The 23,554-nt window shown below is 55.3% G+C and overlaps 1 protein-coding gene and 1 long non-coding RNA gene across 5 annotated transcripts in view; one reads left to right on the forward strand and one right to left on the reverse strand.

Annotated features, from left to right (window-relative positions):
• Window positions 1–1,111: 1,111 nt before the first annotated feature.
• On the reverse strand, window positions 1,112–21,700 carry LOC122702868. Of its 2 annotated transcripts, none has more exons than XR_006343357.1 (4): window positions 21,530–21,700; window positions 20,562–20,613; window positions 12,390–12,598; window positions 1,112–2,745 (listed from the first exon to the last, which is right to left on the reverse strand). It is a non-coding gene; the product is annotated as an uncharacterized LOC122702868 (long non-coding RNA). The 2 variants fall into 2 exon arrangements; XR_006343358.1 differs by lacking the exon at window positions 1,112–2,745 and adding an exon at window positions 6,989–7,124.
• SH2D3C (SH2 domain containing 3C) overlaps window positions 3,965–23,554 on the forward strand; it is a 32,974-nt gene continuing 13,384 nt past the window's right edge. The window contains exons 1-3 of one of the 3 annotated variants that reach the window (XM_043916793.1): window positions 3,965–4,122; window positions 6,548–7,025; window positions 18,239–18,278. In XM_043916793.1, the coding sequence (XP_043772728.1) occupies window positions 4,086–4,122; window positions 6,548–7,025; window positions 18,239–18,278 (555 nt within the window). In that variant the 5' untranslated portion in view covers window positions 3,965–4,085. Of the gene's footprint in view, window positions 4,123–6,547; window positions 7,026–9,008; window positions 9,161–18,238; window positions 18,279–21,141; window positions 21,368–23,554 lie in introns of those variants that run through there. The other 2 variants (XM_043916794.1, XM_043916795.1) reach the window with 2 other exon arrangements.

Consider the following 23,554-nt stretch of genomic DNA (forward strand, 5'->3'; position numbering starts at 1 on the left):
GCCCTCCCTGCAGGAGGCAGGGGCAGTCAGAGCCCTTCAGAAGGCTGCCCAGTGAAAGTGAGAAGAAATTAGGTTCTAGCCAGAAACAATTTCTCACCGACTCTGACTTCTTTGCTGGTTGGAGGGAAAAGTTTCCTGTTTCCATGGATCAGTTAGGCTGGCAAGGCCGGGCCTGTGGCCAGTACTCAGGAAATGTTTGCTGACTGACTGACCAGGCTCTGAGAGAGCCTCTGGTCCTGCTGCCATTTAGCAGTTAGGGAAACTGAGGCACAGAGTAGGAAAGGGAGCCCCTGGCCAGCTGTCTGACCTGGACCTTCTGTTTCCTTCCCCTGACCAGGAGCAGGGTGCGGGGCATATGGAGGGAAGAAGAAAGGCTCCTTGGCGGGGTGCTCTTGTTGCTGGTCTACCTGGGTAGACAAGGGGTCACCGGATAGGGGGACATAGAATAGAGAATGGCTGGGTGATGTTCACAGCCCTGCAATTCCATGGGCCTTCTGCCCACACCAGCTAGGTACTGACTGCGTGCCTGGCCCCATGATATAGGCCAGACCTCTGGAACTTTACAGCACCTGTCTTAGAAACCTGCTGTTAGGGAACTCAAGTTACAGAAGAGGAAACCGTTTCAGAGTGATAAGAGTGACCTGCCCAAGGCCTTGCAGCCAGGGGGCTATGGAGCTGGGGTTCAAAGCCAGGTCTCTTTGGCCCCCCATAGAAAACAACTGAGGCAAGCTGTGAAAAGATGTCTGCTGAGTCCTACAGTTAGAGCAGGCCTGCAGCCAGTGTGGAAGCTTGAGGCCAGTGCCTCTGACGAAGCATGAGATTTGTTTGGAACATGCATATAAAGACACAAATGAGGGACTTCCCTGGTGGTCCAGAGGCTAAGACTCAGCTCCCAATGCAGGGGGCCTGGGTTCGATCCCTGATCAGGGAACTAGATCCCATATGCCAAACTAAGAGTTTGCATGCCTCAACTAGAAGATTCTGAATGCCACAATTTAAAAGATCCCATCTACAGGAACTAAAGATCCCATGTGCTGCAACCAAGACCCATGGTAGCCAAGTAAACAAATAAAAATATTTAAAAAAATGAAGACACAAGTCAATGTAATACAGACAGTATTCTCAGTGTAGACGTCTTATTTCACAGCCACAGGATCGTGTGAGAGATGTTGAGTTTGTCCCATTTTATTGATGGGAACAATGACGCTCAGAGAGGTGATGTGACTTGCTTGAGGTCAGGCAGGTGGCCGTCTGGACTCAGGTGTGCCTGGGTACAGTGACTATGACATTGAAAGGCTCCAGTCTCTAATCGTCCTTGGCCAGATTGCTGACACCTCTGTCATAGATTGGGGAGGAGAGAATGGAGGGGCTAGAAATCAGAGCAGGGTTCCTGGGGCCCTGTGGCTCAGTCTAGACCACAGGGACTCAGTGGAGAGAAAGACGAGCCAGTGGAGGGGTGCGTGCGTTCCGAGTGTGGGTCTAGCCCAAGCAAAGGCCTGAGGCTGGAAAGCGCTCGTGTGTTCAGGGCTGCGGAGTGGGGTTGGGCTGGCCTCCAGCGCCGGCTGAGGAGGGCCCGGGGGACAGCCACCGGCCAGCAGGTCCCCAGCCGCACTCCCAACGGCCACTCGAGGCGGCACAAAGAGGGCTCTGAGCTCAGCGGAGCCGCCACACTGAGTGGTCACACTGAGCCCCATTCATTCTCCCTGGGATGCGGCAACTACCCTGGCGCCTGGGCCAACGGCAGGGCTAGCCTGGCGCAAGCAAGGCCCCTCCACCACGGCAGCACAGCCTCACCCTGGCCATGCCTGGGACTCCCGAGTTTCACCCAGTGTGCCTGCCCCGGGGTTTTCCTGACTTAAGCCAGTCTGCCCCTGGCCTGAACCACCTCCATCCTTCAGCAAGAAGTGCCAGGGTGTACTGGCCCAGGCCATCATTCACTCTTTTTGTCTTCCCAACAACTCCAGGAAGTGGGGGAGTCGGGGGATTACTGTGACCCCATTTCACAGATGAGGAAACTGAGACTCAGAGAGGTAAAGTCTTTCATGGAGGGTCACACAGCAAGTTGGGAGTAGGCCTGGCCAGAAAGCCAGTACTGGCTGATGCCACTGCCTCAGCAGCTAGCCCAAATCCCTCCAACTGCCTCCTGAGAAAGAAGCTGGGGTATCCACCCTCCAGCTCTCACCAGGAAAACCCCTTTAGCTACCACCAGGCCACCGGCCCCTCTCCCTCTTCTGACAACAACCAGAGATGGGAAGGGGCACTGGTCTGGGAGTTAAAACACCTGGGTATCTGTCCAGCCTCTGCTCCCCGTTAGCCTCAGTTCCCTCATCTGTGAAATGGGACAATGCCAGGATCACCTCACAGATCTGTGATGATCTGTGGGGGCTTCCAGATCCATGCCTGGATCGTGGTCGATGCTTAAGAGAGGGAGCTGGAGTTGTACCCCCTTTTCCTCCCAAGTCCATGGTCCAGAAGCCCCATCCTTTCATTTGAACTTTGTCCCAGCAGGCCTGTTTGCTGCCTCCATCTCATGGGCTGTGACCCTTTCCCTTCCAAGGCCGCCGGTTCCCCCTTGTCCCATCGAGAAAGTTCGGCAGGCCCTTCTCCCACCAAGGTCTATCATCCAGCTGCCAGAGGGTGGCAGGCGCTCTGAGTGTGCAAGTTAGGACCTCAGACTCCATGGCTAGACCGGCAGGTCCCAATTCCAGGTCACTTGATTTCAGAGCAGGGCTTCAGTTTCCACATCTATAGAATGAGGACAAGAAAAACAGTATATGCCTCCTTAGGGCAGAAGAACTGAGCCCTCTGGCTGGCCCATACTAGGTGATCAGAAAACGTTAGTTGTTAGTAGTTATTATTTTTATGGAGGATGTACAAGGGGCCCCACCTGACCTTGAACTTCCCCTTTCACACCCCAGTGGGCCAGCCCTGGGGCCAGGATAATAATGTCCGATCATGCCACAGCCTCCGTGGGTTGACTGTGTACCTTACACTCGTGCCTATTCTAGAAATTAGGTGACCGAGTCTTCAGAGGCAGAAGTAACTCCGAACTTAGAGCCGGGATCTGAAGCCCCTGGTCTTTCGGGTGCCCCCCAGCAGCTGCTGGATGCTTCCGCAGGTGTCAGGGACAACCTATGTAGGGGAGGTTTCATTTCCTCATCTCTGTCCCGTCCACGTGAGCGTGCACATACACACACACACGGGGTTGCAGGGTAGAAAAACACCAGGCTGTGGGTTAAAAGGGCCTGAAAGGGCAAGTTGTCACTCAGTCTGTGCTACCAAGCTGCTGTATGGCCCGGGGTCCTTCTGCCTGCCTGTGTCTCAGTTTTCCTATCCTGTCCTTGTATAGCTGGGTGGCGGACTAAATCATCGCCATGTCCCTGCCAGCTTGAAAAGGAGTGACCGTGCCTTGAGGACACTGATTCTGTGCCAGGCTTTGCACCAAGCGCTGGACCCTGTGAGGTGGGCATTGCAAATACCCCTCACTCACAGAGACAAAACTGAGGCTCAGGGAGGGACTTGTCCAGGATCACACAGTGACAGAGGGGGGCAGCCAAGACTTGAATTTGGGTGGTCTCAGGGCCAACGGGCCAAACCATGGCACTCCCCTTGCCACCACTGCCAGTACATCCACCAGCACCGAGGCTTAGAGTAAACCCCTCTGCCCGCAGGCCTGACTCCCTGCACCCTCCCAGCCCGCTGGCCAGACCCCCCGACAGCGGTCGTCAGGTCCCTGGAGGCCCCCAGCCCAGTAGGCTCTGTTCCCAGAGCCTGCGGTTTCATTCCCAGACCTTCTAGATCTCACGCGCTTGTGGTCTGCCCCCCGCCTCCCCCCGCTGCTGAGGCCAAGGAGGAGGCCCACAGGGGCTGGGACTTGAGGGGGGGCGCCCTGCCTCCGCCCCCCTGCGGAGAGGATGGGGAGGGTGGGGCTGTGAGAGTTTCACTGGTTTAAAAATACACAGAGGAAGCTAGTGAGAGAGCGCGAGAAAGGGGAAGGGGAGGTGAGGGAGGCATCCCAGCATTGATGTCCAGAGCTTCGAGTGACCACTTGCCTTTCGGCCAGGGGCTCTGCACGACTTGCCAGGATGACGGAGGGGACCAAGAAGGCCAGCAAGAAGTTCAGTGAGTGTGGGGTGCCGTTTGCACCGTCCTTCATCCCTCTGTCTGTCCGTCCATCTCAGCCTCTCTGCATCTGCTTCTTCTCCATCTCGTTTCTGTTTCTCTTTCTGTCCATCCCTGGCTCTCTCTGGAGGACTCTGATTCTGAGTTTCCATGGCGCCGTCTCTGCATCCCTCTGGCCCGATCTCTGTCTCTCTCTCCAGCTGGTTTGGCTCTCCATTTCTGTTTCTCTCTTGTCTGTCTCTGTCCGTCGCTATTTCTCTGTCTCTCCCCCCCCCCCCCCCCCCCCCCCCCCCGCCAACTGTCAGTCTCTCCATTCGTTTATGTGTCCTCTGGCTCCCTTTGACCTCTGGGCTGGGCCAGGGAAGACCTCCACGCATTCCATTGCTTGCCTCTGTGCTGGTTCACATGGGGGGGTCTCAGGTTGGGAGTTGCTGGGGCGGCGGAGGGGGGAGGGGTGCGTGCCATGGGTTAATGTCCCACGACCCCACCAGCAGTGACGCTGGGACCCAGAGCAACTCATTGAGGGGCCACACCCACCCATCACTCTTCTTCCCCAGGTTGCTGATTCCTTCCTGGTCCCAGAAAACTTCAGCTCCCTCTGATTTTTTTTTTTTTTTTTAAGATTTAGATACAGATTTAGCTATGCTGGGTCTTAGTAACAGCACTTGGGATCTTAGATCTTCACTGTGGCATGCAAGATCTTTTTAGTTACAACATGTGGGATTTAGTTCGCTGACCAGGGATTGAATCCCAGACCCCCTGTATTGACAGCGCAGCATCTTAGCCACCGGACCACAGGGAAGACCCCCTCTGGTGCTTTGGATCTGACAGCACAGGAGAGGAGTGTACCGGGCAAGGATCATGACTGTGCTCCACAGATGGAAGACCCAGAGACTTGCCTGAGGTCATATGGGGTACAGAGCGGGGCTCAGTCTCACGTCCCTGGACCCTGGACTTCAGTTTCCCTCCCTGCCCCACTAGTGCTTCCTCCAGACCCGGGGTGCCCAGGAGACAAAACAAGTGGAACCAAGAAAGGAGGCGAATCGCCCGTTGGCATGGCTTTCTAAGAGCAGAGCCTCAGCATCTGCTGACGGCGCTTGTCAGGAGGCAGAGGCTCTAAGACTGAGGGTGGGGTGGGGGGTGGGCAGGCCTGGGAGGAAAGCCCCAGAGCACTGACCCCCGCACTCCAGAGCCCTGGGCCCTCGGCCAGGCTCCGCTTGGCTTTCTGACCCTGGGCAAATTCCTTCCCCTCTCTGGGCCTCAGTTTCCTCTCCGTCAAATGGGGCCATCCCACCTATGTTCCACCATGGTCGTGAGGATCTGAGGAGGTGGAGGATGCCAAGGAAGTGGGAAATGCCAGGGTTTTTGGTTTTTGCTTATGGAGGGGCCGTAGTGAAGTCCGGCAGACGGTGGTGGCTAGGAGGAGGGGCAGTCCCACAGCTGGGAGCAGGCAGGAGGGCGCGCAGGCGCACCCCTGCGGAAACGCGGAGATGGTATCACCCGAGCACTGCCGCCTGAGTCCCGACCAGGGCTCAGCTGACAGGAAGGAGAGAACCGCAGGGAGTGGGACCCTCAGGGACCCAACAGCCCCCTTCTCATTTCATCCGCACCTCCGGGGCACTTCAGAGCCTCGTTCAAACACCCACTCCCCCGACCCTGACAGGCACATCACACACACACATACATGCTTCCAGCTGTGTGACTTCGGGCAGGTCATGTCACCGCTCTGAACCTTAGTTTCTTCATCTGGAAAATGGGGGATTTAAACTTGTGCCATGGGGCTGTGCTGAGAGTTCAGGGAAGTAATTAATGAAGGTGGCATGTTTGACAAATGCAGAGGCATTTACTGTGATGGTCATCACCATCTTCATTACTTCTGACGGTTATGAAGCATGTTATTTACATGCTGAGTTCATGCCTTTCTTCAATTTTTCCATTGCCCAGAGGACAGTGGTCCCCAACCTTTTTGACCCCAGGGACCAATTTCGTGGAAGACAGTATTTCCATCATCTGGGGATGGGGTGGGATGGTTTGGGAATGATTCAAGTGCATTAGACTTACCATGCACTTTATTTCTAATCTAACACTGTTGCTGATCTGCCAGGAGGTACTGGTCCACAGCCCAGAGGTTGCCCCTGCCCCTGCCATGGGTGATGAATACTATAATCTGTATCTTACTGATGTGAATGAATGGGGCTCAAAGAGGTCAAGTGACTTGCCTAAGGTCACAAAGCTAGGATGTGGAATTCAAAGGCTACAGGATCCCAGTGGTGCCATGTTATCCCATAACACTTAAAGGGGGTGTCAGTGAAGCTCCCAACCCTCCTTGAACCCTCAGTGAGTGGAACTGCACAAATGTTTCCTTGTCATTATTATTATTGCTGGCAATGTCATTAACTCCTTTCCCTCCCCTCCCCTCTTCCAGAGTTCTTCAAGTTCAAGGGGTTTGGGAGTCTCTCCAACCTTCCTCGGTCCTTTACTCTGAGACGATCTATGGCCCCCAACAGTGTCCGGCCCCAGGTGGAGGCTGACACCTTCGATGCCACACAGGATGACATGGTGACAGTCCCCAAGAGCCCCCCGGCCTATGCCCGCTCCAGCGACATGTACAGCCACATGGGCACCATGCCTCGCCCCAGCATCAAGAAGGCTCAGGGCAAACAGCCCACCCAGAAGGCCCAGAAAGTTGGCCCTGAGCCCCAGGTGGTACCCCGAAGCCTGCCTGAACCCCCAGTCTTGGAGGCAGCAGAGAAGGTGATGGTAGAGACTGCTGCCTCCAGGGAGGACACCCCAGCAGTGGGAACCAACCCTTCAGTGGTGGAAGTGGACCCCACAAGAAAACCTGAGGATGCCAGGCCAGACACAGAAGAGGAGCAAGACCCCAAGAATGTGCCCTCAGAAAGGTAGGTGCCCATCAGGGAAGGGTGAGGGCAGGACCTGCGGGGATGGCATCTTCAGCCTTCTGCCAACACAGTCTGGAGAGGACCGCCCAACACACACATCTGTAGAAACAAAACAAAATACACACACACACCCCTACACATTAACTAAGTGCTTACTATAAACCAGGCTTCCCTAGTGGCTCAGATGGTAAAGAATCTGCCTGTAATGCAGGAGACTCGGGTTTGATCTCTGGGTCGGGAAGATCCCCTGGAGAAGGGAATGGCAACCCACTCCAGTATTCTTGCCTGGAGAATCCCATGGACAGAGGAGCTTGGTGGGCTATACAGTCCATGGAGTCACAGACACAACTGAGTCAGACACAACTGCGCAACTAACACTTTCACTTCACTTTTCAGTGCTATAGACCAGGCACTGTACTTAGCCCTTCACGTGTAATTAATTTTCAGAAAAAAAAAAAAAATCCAGGGAGAGTATACTGTTATTTCCGTACCACAGATGAGGAAACTGAGATTCAGAGAAGAAATGCCATCTGCCCCAGTCAGATTACACATCTAGCAAATGAAGAAGTTAGGACTTGACCTAAAACCCACCTGACTCCAAAGCCCTAGGCAGCCTCCAGCATGAGCCTTCAGCTACTGACCAGGCCCAGCCCAGCCACTGGATCCCTGCCCTGGGCCCCCACCTCTGAATTTCCACCTTTAATTCTACTGGACAACATTGCTCCCCTTGGTCTGGTAAAGCATCTGTTACCTAATTTGGGTATAGGGTGTGTTGAATTGTTGCAAAAATACAAATAGTGATGTATGACCATAGCTCTCAATTAGTAAGTACCCGTTTTACTAGGTGTCAAAACAAATGTTACTCACTGAAAATTCTGTAAAAGATTATATCAATACTGTAACCCTCCCCGCCCCCATCTTACAGCTGGGGAACCTGAGACTCAGCCAAGGTTGCAGGGGTGGGATTTGAGCAGGGATCTGCCTGTCTCCAGTGGCTGCACACTCATCCATCACATGGTACCCACCACATTCTAAGCCCTACGGCCCTTGGGAGATCCCTCAGCCCCAACCAAAGACATCCCTGTCTTTTCAACTCTCAGAGACTTTGTCTAAACCACACTGGTTATTATAGATGTACTTACTGAAATAAAGAGGGAAAAAGAAAATCTGAGCAAAAGTAAACTCTAGGGTTTGTTCTGGATCCTCTCTTGAGTGGTTTTGCCCTGAGACCCCAAGCACAGCTTCTGTGTGCTGGGATAATTGGTCCTTCAGTGGGGAGGAGGAGGACCTTGGAGAGCTGCAGAGTGAATCCAGACCAGACTGCCTCTTACTGACCTTGGACAAGTCTGTTCCCTTCTGGGAGCCTCGCTTTTGTCATCTGACAAATGGGCACAACGATACCACCTACCTTGTAGGGCTGTGGTGAGAATTCAAGAATAACGTTCTTGTAAGAATTTCAGCACAGTGCCTGGCACACAACAAACAGCGCAGTGAATGGGAAGTGCTTACATTTATGATTTAAAGAACGAATGCTTTCCCACCATCTTTACCTACTCCAGCCTGCCTTCTCTTGCCATCCTCTTAAATTCGGCCTCATTCGGGCGTGCAACAAGGATTGTATGTAGGGGTCCGGTGCGGGGGGAGCGTTGTAAGGTAACCCAAAGCCTGAGATGAGCTCTGGTAGTTTGCGGAAGCGGGGCAGGCGGCGCGAAGGGGCGTGTCTGGGAGGCGTGGCCCTTCCATGTTGTTCGGGGACTGTTGGGGAAGCTGGCGTTGGAGAGGGGCGGGGCGAGGCGGAGGCGTGTGCTGGGGGCGTGGCCTTCCGACCCTCCCCGACCCTGACGGACGTGGAGGGCGGAGCAAGACAGGAGGAGAAGGGCGTGTCCGGGGCGGGGCACGTCTTTCCCAGAGGGCGGAGTAGACGGTGGAGAGCGCCCAGAGAGGGGCGGAGGGGCGTGTCCGAGGTGTGGCCTACAGGCCAGGCTCCGCCCCTGGAGTCCTGCTGTGAGCTCCGCAGCTCGGTAGTCTGAGAAAGGCGGGAGCCTTGGAAACAGGAGGTCCCCGGGTTGCAGGCGGCGACGGCAGGGAACCATGACTGCAGTGGGCCGGAGGTGCCCCGCACTGGGATCCAGAGGGTGAGTGACCGAGCTGGGACCAAGGAGGGCCGCCGCGGGGAACGGGAGTTATCTGTGGGGGAAATCTGTGCCTCTGGGGCAGCTGACAAACTTGGGTGCGAGTTTAGCATCAGGCACTTTTAAACTTTCTTTTGGTGCAACTCTGACCCGGCTTCAGGCTGAGCCTCTGTTGGTCACAACAGTCCCAAGAGAGAGACACTATGACTACTATCTCCAGTTTACAGATGAGGAAAGAGGTTTACTTGCCCAGTTTGACACAACTAGTGAAAGTCAGAACCAGGGTTTAACTCCACCTTCCTGGATCAGACCCCTCAGCAGGTCTTGAGACATCTTGAGAATGCCAGGTCTAGTGCTCACTTCGGCAGCACATATACTAAAATCGGAGAATGCCAGGTCTAGGAGCCAGCCATCCTCCCCTGTGGGCAGAGATGGTCCTGGCAGTGCCTCGGGGTATCAGGCCTGGCTTAGAACTGACAGAGGAAATAGGGAGAGTCTCCCTTCCTGCGCCTGATCACCTGGGATGTCCCGGGGTCCTGAGGAGGGTGGATTAGCAGATGGGATTGAGCCCCTTCCTGGTGCCCTGGGACCCAGTGTTTCACCTGCCCTAGACCAAGTAGGAGGCGAGGAACTATTAAACATTTCTTCTAAGAGCCCGTGAAGCTCAGCTCTATGTCAGAGACAGGAGAGCTGCTTTGCAGTTGTGATCTCAGGCTTATCCTGCCCTGCTCTGGGCGTCCATCTCTCCAGCAGCCAAGATGGGCCTGGAATGGTCTCTGAGGATCCGTCCAGCTTGGGGATGAGGGTGTTTGAGAACTGCCACTGCGTAAGACTAGGGGCCTTGTTCCTGAGTGTCCCAAGGGGGTCATCCCAGTGGCTGTTCAGCCTAAGCTGGGGGAGACATGTCCCTCCCCTACCCCTTGGGAAGCAGGGTGCACCTGGAGCAGAAGGAAGGAAGGGGAAGAGGTGAGGCTGCAGGAGTTTCCTGGTGCCCTGTACTCTGCTGAGATCATGGGGGATGAGAGGAAGGAGGGAGGAGGGGCCGACGACATAGGCAATGAAGGGCCTTTAGCTCCCAAAAAGGAGAGCTGCCCAGCCTCCCCCCAGTCCCCATCCTCTCAGCTGCCTACAGGGAAACAGTGGCTCTAGAGAGTCCTGACACTCGACCCTTTGGTTCATGCTGTAGAAGAGGAAGTGGCTGCTTAGAGAGGGAAGGGAGGTCCCCCAAAGCCACACACCATAGCCACACCCACACACAGGAATGGTCAGGCCAGGGTCCCACCAGAGGACAGCTGGCCAGCCCTGCCTGGAGTACTTAGTGGGTCTCCTCTACCGCATGGGCCCTGTGAGGTGGGAGCCTCTATTTGCTGCATTCTACCAATGAGGAGACTGAGATTCAGAGAGAAAAAGGGACTTTCCTGGGGTCACAGAGAGATTGTCAGAACCAAGGTTTGATTCTGACCTGACCAGGTCCCAAGCCCAAGCTCTTAACCACTAGCCACATATCACCTGCTGTAAGTAAGCATCTCAGATCTGTCTCTCCCATTACTTCAAATGGCTTCCCATAACCCTGGAAAGGCGGTAACAGGAGCCCATTTTACAGATGAAGACATCAAGGTTTTGTGAGGTTAACAACTTGGCTCGAGTTAAGACAGTGGAGGAGCTGGAACTTCATTCATTTTAATAGTTACCGAGATGCAGCTATGCCCTAGACACCCCTCTAGATTCTGGGGAGAGAGCAGTGAGCACAGCAGACAAAACACTACTCTTGTGGAGCCCCCATTCCAGTGTGGGGGAGGCAGACGATAAACCAGATAATGAGTTACCTGGTCGGCTAGAAGAGAACAGCACTAGAGAGAAAGATTTAGACCAAGTAGGGGAACTGGTCTTGGGGTAGTGGCTGAAAGTTATCCAGGGAAAAATTCTCAGTGAGAAACTGATATTTGAGCAAAGGAGATGAGGGAACAGATCCCCCTCCCCCCCCCCCTTTTTTAACTTGAAATATAGTCGATGTACAATATTATGTTAGTCTCAGGCATCCTGGGATCAGACCCTCTTGATGGCTGGGGAAGGATATACTAGGTCAAAGGAACAGTAACTACAAAGGCCCTGAGGTGGGAGCATACTTGGCGTGTTGGAGGAGCAGCAGAAAGCAAGATGGGGGCTGGGGAGAGGAGGGGTGGAAATGAGGCCAGAGAGGAAATGGGTTCAGATAAGCAAGGCCTGGAAGGCCCGGCAAGGACCTGGCTTTGACTGTGAACGAAATGGCAGCCGTCGCTGGCCTTGAGCAGAGGACGGTCCCACTCTGACTTATGTTTGACAAGCACCTCTCCTTTGAGGAAGATTGGACCGAGTCTTACTCTTTTCTGAAGTGTCTCACCAGAGCATCCTTTCCTTCCTCCCAGAGACCCAGACCCCTCCGCTCTCATTCTCAGGGCTGTTGAGCAGGAAAACTTGAGACTTGGAGAAGGTAGCACCCCATAGGAGAGCCAGGGGCACCCTAAGCTGCCTGCGCCCCAGCCCTGGTGCCAGGCACTGAGAATAGGCCAAGACACCCCCCCACCCCCATATCCTTTTGGAATGTTGAATCTGGTCCAAGAATTCCCAACACTCCCCCGAGTCCCACGACCCTCTCGGCCCTGCAAAGTGACGTCAGTTGCCGGGCATCTGGTAGTGATTACCCACCAGGGGAGGGGGCTGCGGTGGGCCCAGCCTGTTCAGTCTCCTCAGGCTCTGGGCGGCTGGTCCTTGTCTTCCGAAGGGGCCCAGCTGCTCCTGGCTCTCATTTCCTGTGGAGACTTTCTCACAGCCCTCGAGACCCCTAGACGCCTCGGGCTGTGGGAATTGCGCTGGCTCGGGATAGACGGAAGGTTCCCCCATCCCCAGCTGGAGCCACATCCCCTCAAACCCTCAGGGGACCCTGTTTACAGAATGCTGGACGTTCAGGGGCGTGAGAGCTGGGGAGGGGTGGGGGAGGGTGGGATACACCATCTGCTCAGAGGCCCACTGACTGTCTTTATAACATTGAGAGACCCCCACCCCTCTCTGACCCTCAGTTTCCCCATCTGCTTCTCCAAAAACAGCGCCTGTTTCACAGGGTCATTGTGAAGAGTAGACATAGTAGAGTGTTCTTCCTAGATATGGCCCGAGGGAGTCCCAGCACACGGGATGCTCAGCTATCAGGACACCCATGTATAGAAGAGGAAAATGAGACCCGACGGGGGCGACTCACCCAGCATCACACAGCCTCCTCCATCCCAGCTCAGTGCCCTCTCCAGAGCCCCCAAGTGTCTTCTTTCTGTTCATGCCCACTCCATTTCCTCTTCCTGATGTCAATTTGGGGCTCCTGGTCTGGTTGAAAGGTTAGTTTTCGTCGCTTTCCTCTCCCCATTGTCTCCCTGTCTCCATCTGGGGGCATCCCCATCTTCTGGGGGAGCCTGCCTAGGGCAAGGAAAGAAGCAGAACCAACGTGAGTCTCCTCTGAGTAGCCGCGTGCCCTGCTGTGAAGCGGGGCTTCCACATAGGCCCTCAGTCAGTGCTCAGCGCTCGCCTTCCCCCTCTGCCCTTGGCCAGCAGCTGTTGAGTCTCAGCAACTCCCGGGACCCAGACCCCTCAGCTCTGCCCTGGGAAGAGTGGCCGCTGCTCTGGCCTCTCCGCACAGGCCTGGCGCCCTCCCTGAGCTCTGCTGGGAGCTCACCCCTGCCCAGAAGACTGCGGGTGCAGAATGGGGAGGGGAGCAAGCTCTCTCCAGGACGGTGGTGGCTCCTTGTTCGGGAGAGGCGGTGGGGCAGGGGCTAACGACAAGGGCCTTCCTGGCATGGAATCCCAAAGGCCCACGGCTGCGTGTCTCCGGAGAAATGGGGCTTTCCACCCCCAGCTCTGTCTGCTCAGAGCCTTGAAGGACTGAGGAGCACAGAGCAGGGCTGTCGCTCTGCTCGGGTGAGTGAAGAAGGGAGAGAATCTCTCCAGCCCCCAGGAAGGGCAGGATGGGAGCTCTCTGGGGTCAGGGTGGGGTGTCAGAGGGAGGAGCCCCAGGGGTTAAGGAACCTTGTACCTTTTATTCTCATAGGATCCTTGCAGCCCCTCTATGAAGACAGTTAAAATATGCCCATTTCACAGGTGGGAAAGTCAAAGCTCACAGAGGGGAGGGCGGGGGCAAGCTGAGAAGCAGGAGGCAGAGGCTGGGAAGTGTCCACTTAAGGCCATATGACCACGCCCCAGGAGCAAACTGGGGGACAGATAGAGGGCAGGAAGACCCCACGGCTCTGCAGGGCAAGGCTGCCTGTGGCGAGGAAGGGCCAAGGTGGAAGAGGACAGTAGCCTCTTCTCCAGGGTCCCTGGGGGAGCCTCACCCTTTCTCTCAGGCCGGGATGGAGACCCTGAAGGTAAAACTCAGACTAAAACCTGAGTTGGGGAAATAAAGGGTAATGGACTGTAATTGCTGGTCATTAATTCAATTAATTAAGGTAATGTATGCAATAAGTGGTATCAGTTATTAGAACAAATCAGCTAATACAGGCAATTAAAGGGGTTGGTTATTTAAATAATTGATGCAGCTGATTAATGGAACTGATTTAGCTCAATTGTCACTATTATTTATTAATTGATTTCACCACTAATATTAGAGGGGAAATGCCTTTGAAATCCATAAAATAAGAAATTAATTAATGAATTAATTAATGGAGCTGAGTTTTTAAACATGGAAGATTCGATTCCTGGATTTAGTCATTACCAAAGGAGGGAGAACATTCTAGAAATTTCCAAGCAAACCGAGATCTGCAGGCTGAGTAGAAATTCCTCTGACTCTAAGGGAGAGAATTCCTCTGGGTAGAAGGAATATCATGTGCAAAGGTCCTGAGGCTGGAGGCAGTAGTGCTCTTTGGAGGAAGGCTGAGGCCAGAGTGCACAGAGGACCCTGAGGAAGAGTGGAGGGGTGGCTGGCAGGGGCCTGGTCACAGAGGGCCCACCAACCAAAACTAGAGCTTGTCCTCAGGATTGCAGGGACTGCTGTTACATTCTTTCATTCAAAAACATCTTCATGGGGTGCCTGGCACCATTCCAGGCAGAGCCCAACCCCTACCCTGTGGAGCTGATGTTCTGATGAGAGGAGATGGCACAGGGCAAGTCAGATGAAGCGCTACAGAGAACAATGAAGCAGGGCGGGGAGGTGGGGAGCCCTGAGGGGGCTCCCTTCACTTCCATGTGGGCGGCCAGGGAAGTCCTCACTGAGAAGGGGACGCTTTAGTAAAGACCTGAAGGAGGGAAGGGCAGGAGCTCAGTGGATATCTGGAGGGAAAGTATTCTAGCAGAGGGAACAGGAAGTGCAAAGGCCCTGAGGTCGGGACAAAAGGCAGCGAGAAGCCCAGCTTGGTTGGGGTAGCATGAATGAGGGGAGTGTTGTTGAAGACTGGCAGGAGAGGTGGTGAGGAGCCAGTGTGCGGAGGCTATTATGAGGACTTCAGCTCTTACTCTGAGTGAAACTAGAGGCCACTCCAGTGGGTTGGAGCGGAGGAAAGGTGTGATCTGACTCATTTTAACAGGACCACTCTGGCTGCTGGGGTGAGAACAAGTCACAGGGGCACAGACGCAGGCGGGGAGGCTTGGCGAGGTGGTGGCCATAGTCTGGGCAGGTGATGGCCACGGGTGGTAAGCAGACATGGTCACCTTAGGTCTTAGAAATCCTGGAGTGTTGCAGAGGGGCAGGGAGGGGCCATGGGGAGTTCCCGGGCCTGGGCCTCGACCCGAGCACCCCACTGGCTCTGGCTACCTAATATCCCTGGGGCGGGCACCCCCTCCCCAAGACTCTACTCCTGCCCAGCGCCTGAGGGGAAGTGGACAGGAAGCAGGAAGAAATGCTGGGGCAATCCCAGTGTCCTGGCCAGTCTGTTCCCAACAGTGGGAGGATTTCCGGGCCTGAATGGCCGGAAATGCTGGGACAGGACACCTCACCCAGGAAGAGCAGGGAGGTGAGCAAGGGGAAGGGCCCCTACTTTACCCTCACCCCACCTTGGCTGGAAAGAGAGAACTCACATGGCTTTCAGAGTCTGCAGGGGCCGGCTTGCAGCTTGAGGGACAATGGTTAGAGATCAGGAAGGACTTTTCAGGGAGGAGGGACAGCCCCTAGAATGTCAAAACAGGGAAGACTGACAGCCAGCATCCCAAAGAGGAGCCCCTGGCCTCAGGAGCTAGGGGGAACCCTATGTGAAATCCCACCCTGGAAACACACACCTCACCCACAGTTTTTATTTTGTCTCATTTGTAACTCAGCTTTTTTGGTTTGCAACTTATTTTGTTAGATTTGTCACACTTAAATTTGGGGCTTCTCTATTTGGGGAAGTTTGACCTCCCTCCCTAGTTTGCAGATGGGAATACTGAGGCTTGTGTCAGCCAGAGAACCAGGGTCCAGCCTGACAGAATTAATAATAACGAGAGTGATGAATACTGGTTGAGGGTACACTCTTCATACATTTCTTAGGCAGTAAATGTGGGCTTCTCCGGTGGCTCAGCAGTAAAGAATCTGTCTGCAGTGCAAGAGACACAGGAGATAAAGGTTCAGTTCCAGGGTTGGGAAGATCCTCTGGAGGAGGGCATGGCAACACACTGCAGGATTCTTGTCTGGAAAATCCCATGGGCAGAAGGAGCCTGGTGGGCTGTGGCTCATGGGGTCGCAAAGCGTCGGACACGACTAAAGCGATTGAGCACACGTGCGTGCGTAGTTGCTTTCCAGTGTTTTTGTGTTAGTTTCTGCCGTACAATGAAGTCAATCAGCTATGCGAGTACATACATCCCCTCCCTCTCGGACTGCCCTCCCACCCCCACCGTCACCCTCATCCCCACCCCCCGCATCCCGTCTAGGTCATCACAGAGAACCGAGCTGAGCTCCCTGTGCTATAGAGCAGGTCCTCACTAGTGCGTGCGCGCTCAGCTGTCTGCAACTCTTTGCAACCATATGGACTGTAACCCACCAGGCTCTTCTGTCCTTGGGATTCTCCAAGCAATAATATTGGAGTGGGTTGCTGCACCCTCCTTCAGGGGACCTTCCCGACCCAGGAATTGAACCCAGGTCTCCCGCATTGTAGGCAGATTTTTTTACCCACTGAGCCGCTGTGGGTCCTCACTAGCAGCAGTAAACAGTTCTCAAGCTCCTGCTGTGTGCTGGCGGCTCCGCAGTGAATGAGACCCATCTCAGCAGTGCCCTGGTGGAGATGGCAGGTACCTGAGTCACCAAGTCAATGGAAGGCAGAGACTGAGGAAAATAAAACAGGGTTGAGGATAGAGAGTGAAGGACAAGGGACAGTTCTAGGCACGGTGGTCAGGGAAGGCTTGGGGACATTAAGCAAAGCCCTAAATAAAGTAGGGCGGGGGGCAAGCTATGTGATAATCTGGAGGAAGAACTTTCCAGGCAAAAAAACAGCAAGTGCAAAGGCCCAGTGGCTTAGAGCAGAATGAGGGAAGCAGGCGTATTTTGGGGGTGGGAATTCATGAGGTGGGCAGTTGGGTCACCACAGGGCCTTGTAGGCTGGGGCAAATATAAGCCTGTTTACGCTTGTTTTTCTGGCATAAAAATGGTCCCTCTTTATTCTCACAAGAGAAGTCTTGGTTTAGATGATAAAGTACGTGGCTGGCTGTTTGCAGGCCATGGAATAGCGTTTAGATTTTGTTCTTTGAGGGATGGAAGGGTTGGGGGGTTGTTTTTGTTTTGCTTCATTTTAAATTAGATGAGATTTCATTTTTTAAAAGTAAATTTATGCTTATTTAATTGGCTGCACCAGGTCTTAGTTGCTAGTTGCAGCACCATCTTGGTAGATCTTTTTTCATTGCAGCATGCAGGATCACGTGGGATCTTTAGTTATGGCATGTGGGATCTAGTTCCCTGCCCAGGAATCGAATCTAGGAACCCTGCCTTGGGAGTCCGGAGTCTCACCCACTGGATCATCAGGGAAATCCCAGGGTGGGAGGTGTTTGTGTACAGTGACCTGCTTGGCTTTTTACCTGAGCACCACCAGGCAGTGGAGGGGAAGCTGCCCGAGGGGTGTGAGGGCAGACACGGCGGGTGGCAAGAAGTCTGCTGTGTGCTCCACGGAGGACAGAGAAGGCGCCCCAGATGAGGCAGAGTTGACACCCAGAGAGAAGTGGTCAGGACCTATTTTGGAAAGAGACCCACAGGATTTCCTGATGGATTGGGCGTGGACTATGAGTGAGAGAGGAAGCACAGAGGACCGCAGGGTTTTTGGCCAAACAAAGCAACACAAAGGATGAAGCTGACATCTCCTGAGATGGGAAGCGGATATGGAGAGCTAGGGTGTGGGGGATCGGGTGGGGTGGGGGATCTAGAGTCCTGCTTTGGATACAAAAGTCAAGTTCAGACATCTTGGAAGAGATGCTAAGGAGGCAGTTGGGTTTCTGAGTCTTGTTTTGAAGGGGAAGTGCAGGCTGCATCAGAGAAGGGAGGGCACTTAAGGCCGAGGATTGGGGACGTGGCTCATGGAGGTCCTCATCAGGAAGGGTGATATTTATTTGGGAGGAACAAATAAATATGTATTTATTTGGGAACAACAGCCACCCCTGGCCTCTGACCACTCCAGGCTCCACCCAGGCCACCCTTGACGGGAGGGGAATCACTTTCGCAGCCAGCTGTCACCAGCAATGGCACGGCGATGTGCCGCTGGGTGGGTCCCTCTGAAGGGGGATGAGGGTGAGGGTGGGGCTGGAGTGGAGGAGGTTGAGGTCCAGTCTGCGGTCACCACCGCGCAGAGTCAGGGAGGAGGTGGGGAGTGAACACTGGGAGACCACAGTGTCCTAAAGGTGAGTCAAGACAGGAAGCAGGTGCTATGTTAAGCGTGTGACATTCATCAGCTCCCAGAGGCCCTGAGACAACCCGATGAAACACAGGCTCAGAGAGGCGAAGGGACCTGCCCAGGGTCACACAGCTGGAGAGCGGAGGAGTAGCCCAGCCTGCCAATTCCAGCAAGTGCTCAGTCCTGCAGGTGCTCAGTGCTGGCACGAGGCAGGTGGGCAGAGGCTGGCAGCTGGGGAGCCAGGCAGGGCTGGGAACCACTCACCTCTCTTCTCTCCTTCCAGGGCCACTGCAGAGCCGGAGGCTGGCGGGGACTATGTGAAGGTAAGAGGGGCTGGGCAGGGGACACTGGCGGGCGGTGGTGGGGGGGGCCCAGAGCCAGTTCCAGGAAGGGCAGAGTCCTTTTCTGGCCCCGTTAGAAGTCAGACCTCACCCACTGTTCTCAGAAGGAGAAGGTCTAGGGGTCAGGGCAGCCTAAGGGGTCTGCTTTCACTCCCAGCATCTTCTTCCCAGGCCTGCCATCATTCTTTCCTGGCCCCAGTCTCAGGACTTCCCAATGTTTGTTCCCACCAGACCCCATCCAGTTGCCAGCTGGATAGGGCCCCAGGGGTGCCTCCATGGGAAGACGGGCTCTAATACTGCTTGGTCTCTGAGCTGGAACTGGGAAGTGGGAGCAGGAAAGGATGACTCAGTTCTTCATCACAGATAACACAGTCGCATTGATCATAAACTTAACTTGTCCTGAGCACTGGGAATGTTGAAAATGCAGGGGTTTTTTTCCATTTATTTTTATTTGAAAATGCAGTTTTGAAATAATAATGATAACCACCATAATATGACGGAACATTTTGAGTGACTACTGTGTGCAGAGTCCTGTGCTGGCTGCTGGCACTGGAAGGGACTCAGTTCTGAGCTATTTATATGAATGAGGTCTTTGACTTCTCCCCTCATCATTGGGCCTTCTTGTGCGCATTTATGGATGGGAAACTTGAGGCCCAGAGAAGTGCAGTGACTTGCCCACAGCCGCACAGCTACTGCAGGGCAGAACTGGGATTGCTGTCGAAATTTATTTGCTGCCAAGACCATGGACAGAGCTCTTGGCCTTCCCCATCCAGGAGCACCACCCTGAGCCAGGTCCTCTCTGAGTATGGAGCACGGGGCAAGGAGCACCAGGCCCTGTGTTTCAAGGGCTCCTGGCCCATGTGGGGATCAAAGGAGAACCACTCAATGGTTTGGGCTTGTGTTTTGTCATCCAGCAGGCCCAAATTTTAGTCTCAGATCTGCTGCTTATTTGCTACATGACTTTGGGTGTGTGTGTCACCTTTCTGAGCCTCAGTGTTCACCTATGTGAAATGGGGTAACAGTGGTATCTCCGACCCAGGGTTGCTATGGGCTCAGTGAATCCATGCCCATTTAGGGGGGTGGAATCTGGGCTGGTTCCTGACCCCAGGGACTTTCCATCACCCACAATACTGCCTGGAAAGCCCTGTGTAAGTGATCAGTAATGAGCACGTGGGAAGTGCTCATATTGCTGTCCCTTACCATCAGCAGAAGTTTCGATAAGAAACCACTAGGGCTCTGGAGGTAGGAGATGACTTTCAGCTCAGGAGCTGGGAATGAGGAGATCAAGGAAGGCTTTCTGGAGGAGGAGGCATTGAAGCCAAGCCATTGCAATTGGCCAGGAATATGCACCAACACCCTCTCTCCAAACAGAAAGCTGGAAAGGAGATAAAGTTAAGCAGAGATGAGTGGTAGAATGATCCAGGCAGAGGTAAGTGTATGGGCGAGGTCAGAAAGCGAGCTCAGTGAGCCCAGGAAATGCAGCCCAGGGCTGCAGCAAGTTGAGCTGGTGCTGCTGCCAGGATTTGGGCCCTGACTTCTCATCCAGAGCCCTGGCATCACAGTGGGACAGAGGCCTCAGGGAGAACCAGCCCCAAAGCAAGTGGTAGACCACAGAGGCATGTATTTCAGCATCTCACAAATCCCAGCTGCAAGGTAATGAGATCCCCATCACTGATGGTAGTGATATCCCTGAGAGGATTATTAGCTTTGTATTTTTCCTTTAGTTTATGGAGCTGAAAAAATGTAATTAAAAATGCTATAAAAGAAAGAATACCCACACACCAGAACTGATTAAACAGTCCCCTAAAGAATGAACTCAAAGGAATATTAGTTTTAGCTTTAAGCCTCAGAAGAGAATGGAATCAATAGTCAGTTACCCAAAGTCCATTCCTCACCTTACATGCTCAGCTGCCAGAACTCCAGGGTTCTCAGACCATGATGCAAGTACTTTGATTCTAAGGCAAGGATTCTGAAGTTCCAAGACCATGAAATTCCAAGCTCCATGCTCAGAGCTTCAGATGTATTTACAGAAAATAATCAAACATCTGAACAGAGAGGTGAACTCATCTACCTAAGGTCACACAGCACAAGATTTGAACTCCAGGCCTGACTGATGCAGAGTCAGCAATGACTCCCTTTGCACTGAAGAGCCTATGGCCAAAGGTCCGGATTCTAAGACACTAAGCTTGAAAACAATAGCAGGCATTTCTTGAGCACTTGCTTAATGTCTGGCAGCTTATATGCATCAGCTCAGCCAATACTTACCAGAGTTCTGTGAGATCAGCACAGGTATGTTTTCCAGATGAGTAAGTCTGGGCTGCAAGAGAAGGGACTGGTTGGGTGGAGGTGGGGCATCGCTAGTTGATTCCCAAACCCCAGAGCCTTACTGAGTTTTCTTCCCCACCCCCAGTCTGTCAATGACATCCCGCATTTCCCAGAAGAGTGTCTGATTCCAAGTCAGAGATGAGAAATCCTGGACTCTGGGAGATTTCCTTAGGCCACAAAGGATTTGGTCAAATGTCTACAGGGATTTTTCCAGCTTTAGACATGGTTTAATTCTAAATCTCTGCCCTCTCCGGGTCAGTAAGGGGAGAGGTGAGTGGGGGAGGCAGGACCCCACCCCCCCGCCTTTTGCCGGCCCACCCCATCCTTCTGCCTTCTTGACACCCCCCTTGGTAGGTCCTCAGCTCCGCATCCCCGGGCTCCGGGCTGCCGGGGCGAGCTGGGCTGGAGGGCGGGGGACTGGGGGGCGAGGGGGCGGGGAGTCGGGGGCGGGAGGAGGGAGGAACAATGGCCCCCTCCCCTCCCGGGGCTGGCTGGAGGGTGGGGTCTCCCCGCCCCGCCTCCCCGCTCCTCCCCCGACAAGGCGATGAGGTAATCGCGCCGCCGAGAGGCACGCGCAGCCGGTGCCCAGCCCGGTCGGTCCCGCGCCCCTGCCCCGCCGGCCGCCGCCCCCTGCACCGTCCCGGCCCCGGTCGCCCGGCCCCACCATGACCGAGCGCTGCAGCCTGTGGAGCGCCCTGTCGGCCGCCGCCTGCTGCTTCTACCGCGGCTCCTTCGTGCAGGTGCAGGTGAGGGGGCGGCTCGGCCCCCGCCAGGCGCTCCGAGCTGGGACCCCGGGTGCTCGCCGGGGCAGCCGGGGGAACCTCAGCCTGCGGCGCCGCGCAGGGTCCGGCGGGGCAGGGGCTGCGGGCTGCGGGCTGCGGGAGGGGGCGGGGTCGCCCCAGCCTCACCTCTGGGCGCCCAGACGCTCCGCAGGGTGAAGGTCCAGCCGCCCCTCCGGAGACTCGGGGCTGCGGAGGCTGCCGTTCCGGTCCTTCCTGCCTCCTCCGCAGGGAGGAGCTGAGCTGGGGCAATGGGTACCAGAAGATGGGGTCTCCGGCGTCCTGCCGGTTCTCCTGCGAACGCTCCGGCCCCTGCATCTGACCCGGGCAGACTGACTCCCCCATTGTACCGGGGGGCGCTGGGCCGGGGTCCAGAGGCTGAGAGAGGTGTGGGAAGCTGAGGGGATGCTGCCGGGGCTGCGGCCGAAGCGCCCGTGACTCTCCTGCCCTCTAGGTGGGCTCGGGCATGCTTGGGGCTCGGGGCTCCTAACCCAGCTGGCGGGGCAGTGCGGGAAGGCGCCGTGGCGGTGAAAGGGTTAAACGGAAGGGGGTGGAGGGGAGGACCCGGACCCCGCCTCTCTGCGGAGCATCATCTGGGGGTTGCCAGACTGAAGGGAGCTAGAGGGGTTTGGCTGGGCACTGGCTGGTGGGAAGGGGTTAAGACCTTGACCCGGGGTCTCCGCGCTTTCACCTCCCGAGCCCCCTGGGGGACTCTGGGCGCATCACTTCTGCGCTCCCCCAGGCTCACACACACACACACACACACACACACAGACACACACACACACACACACACACACACGCACGCTCCGAGCCCGCCTGAATGACTGCCCCGCCGGCGGCTGAGCGCAGCATCCCTGCACCCGCCAATCAGGCGCTCGCAGGCCGGGAGGCGGTGAGATCATCTCTGGCCAATAGCAGTGCTCCCGGGTGCAGGGATGCTGCATTCGCGCCCCAGCACCCACTCCCCTTGGGAGCTAGGGACCCCCGGGTCGAAGGTGAGGAAGAGGGCACAGGGACCCTAGGGTTCCCTAACTTCAGGTGTGTGGGACGACCCAGTTCGTCGCCAGATTCTCCTTAACGGTTGATTATGTTTGGCAAAGCAGAGTCCAGTCTCCCACCACCTATTCATGGCCCAGAGAGGGAAACCGACTGGCTCAAGGTCACACAGTGGCAGGCAGAGTCTTGGGACCGGGTTCTTTCCCACGCAGTCCCCTCCCCTTCTTTGCCCCCCGTCCCTCTTGCTGCAGCTGTGGTACTGGGGCAACTTCTCAACTGCATGCTCTTTGTCAAGGAGGAATCTCCCCCATGACTTGCACTCTTCCCTCCCCAGGGTGTGGTGTGGTTTAGGAGAGGGGCCAGGGCCCTGAAGACTAGGGAACGCCATGGAGAAGTGTAGGAACCTGAGAAGGCCCAAATGTCAGCTCACCCTGGAACTCCCTGCCTTTCTGGGGGATCAGGTTCTACCCTGGGCAGGGGATGTTCAGAACCCCCATCTCCAGGCCCTGCCTTTCCCTGGGCACTCATGTATGTCACCCACTCCAGCCATCTGCCCCAGAGCCCTACAGGCTCCTCAAAGCTCAGAATTTTATGAGCCCATCACCAAGCTGCTCCTGCCACTAGTCTTGCCCACCTTGGAGAGTGTCTCCAAGCTCTGTCCTCCCAAGCTCTCTGCCTGGAATCCTCTCTGACCCCCTCCACCCTCTTCCCTGCACCCCATCAATGGTTGTCTAAACGCCCTTCCCCCAGTCCCCACCCCCACACCCCACCCTGCCCTGCCATTGCCTGCAACATACTCCAGGCCCTCTCCACACAGCTGATTGAACCGGCCCCAATGCTTTAAAAACCCTCTGCAGCTCTGCTGTGGCCTCTGGGTTAATCTCAGCTTCCCAAGGCAGATTCACAGCCCTGCCACGCCTGCCCCTGCCACCCTCCAGTCCTTTTGAAGCTTCTTGCTCCACCCCCAGGGCCTTAGCTCTGTCTCCAGGGCCCTGACTTCGCCACTCTCTTCCCAGAGCTCTTTCTTGCCCACCTGGTTGCCTGTCTGTCCCCACTGTGATCCTTTTGCTTGGTTCATTCAGGCCTCGGTGGGGGACATCACCTCTTCAGGGACTCCCTGACCAGATGAGGAGGGACACGCTCATTTCCTCCCGG

Source organism: Cervus elaphus, chromosome 11 (genome assembly GCF_910594005.1).
Source record: "Cervus elaphus chromosome 11, mCerEla1.1, whole genome shotgun sequence".
NCBI classification, from domain to species: domain Eukaryota; kingdom Metazoa; phylum Chordata; class Mammalia; order Artiodactyla; family Cervidae; genus Cervus; species Cervus elaphus.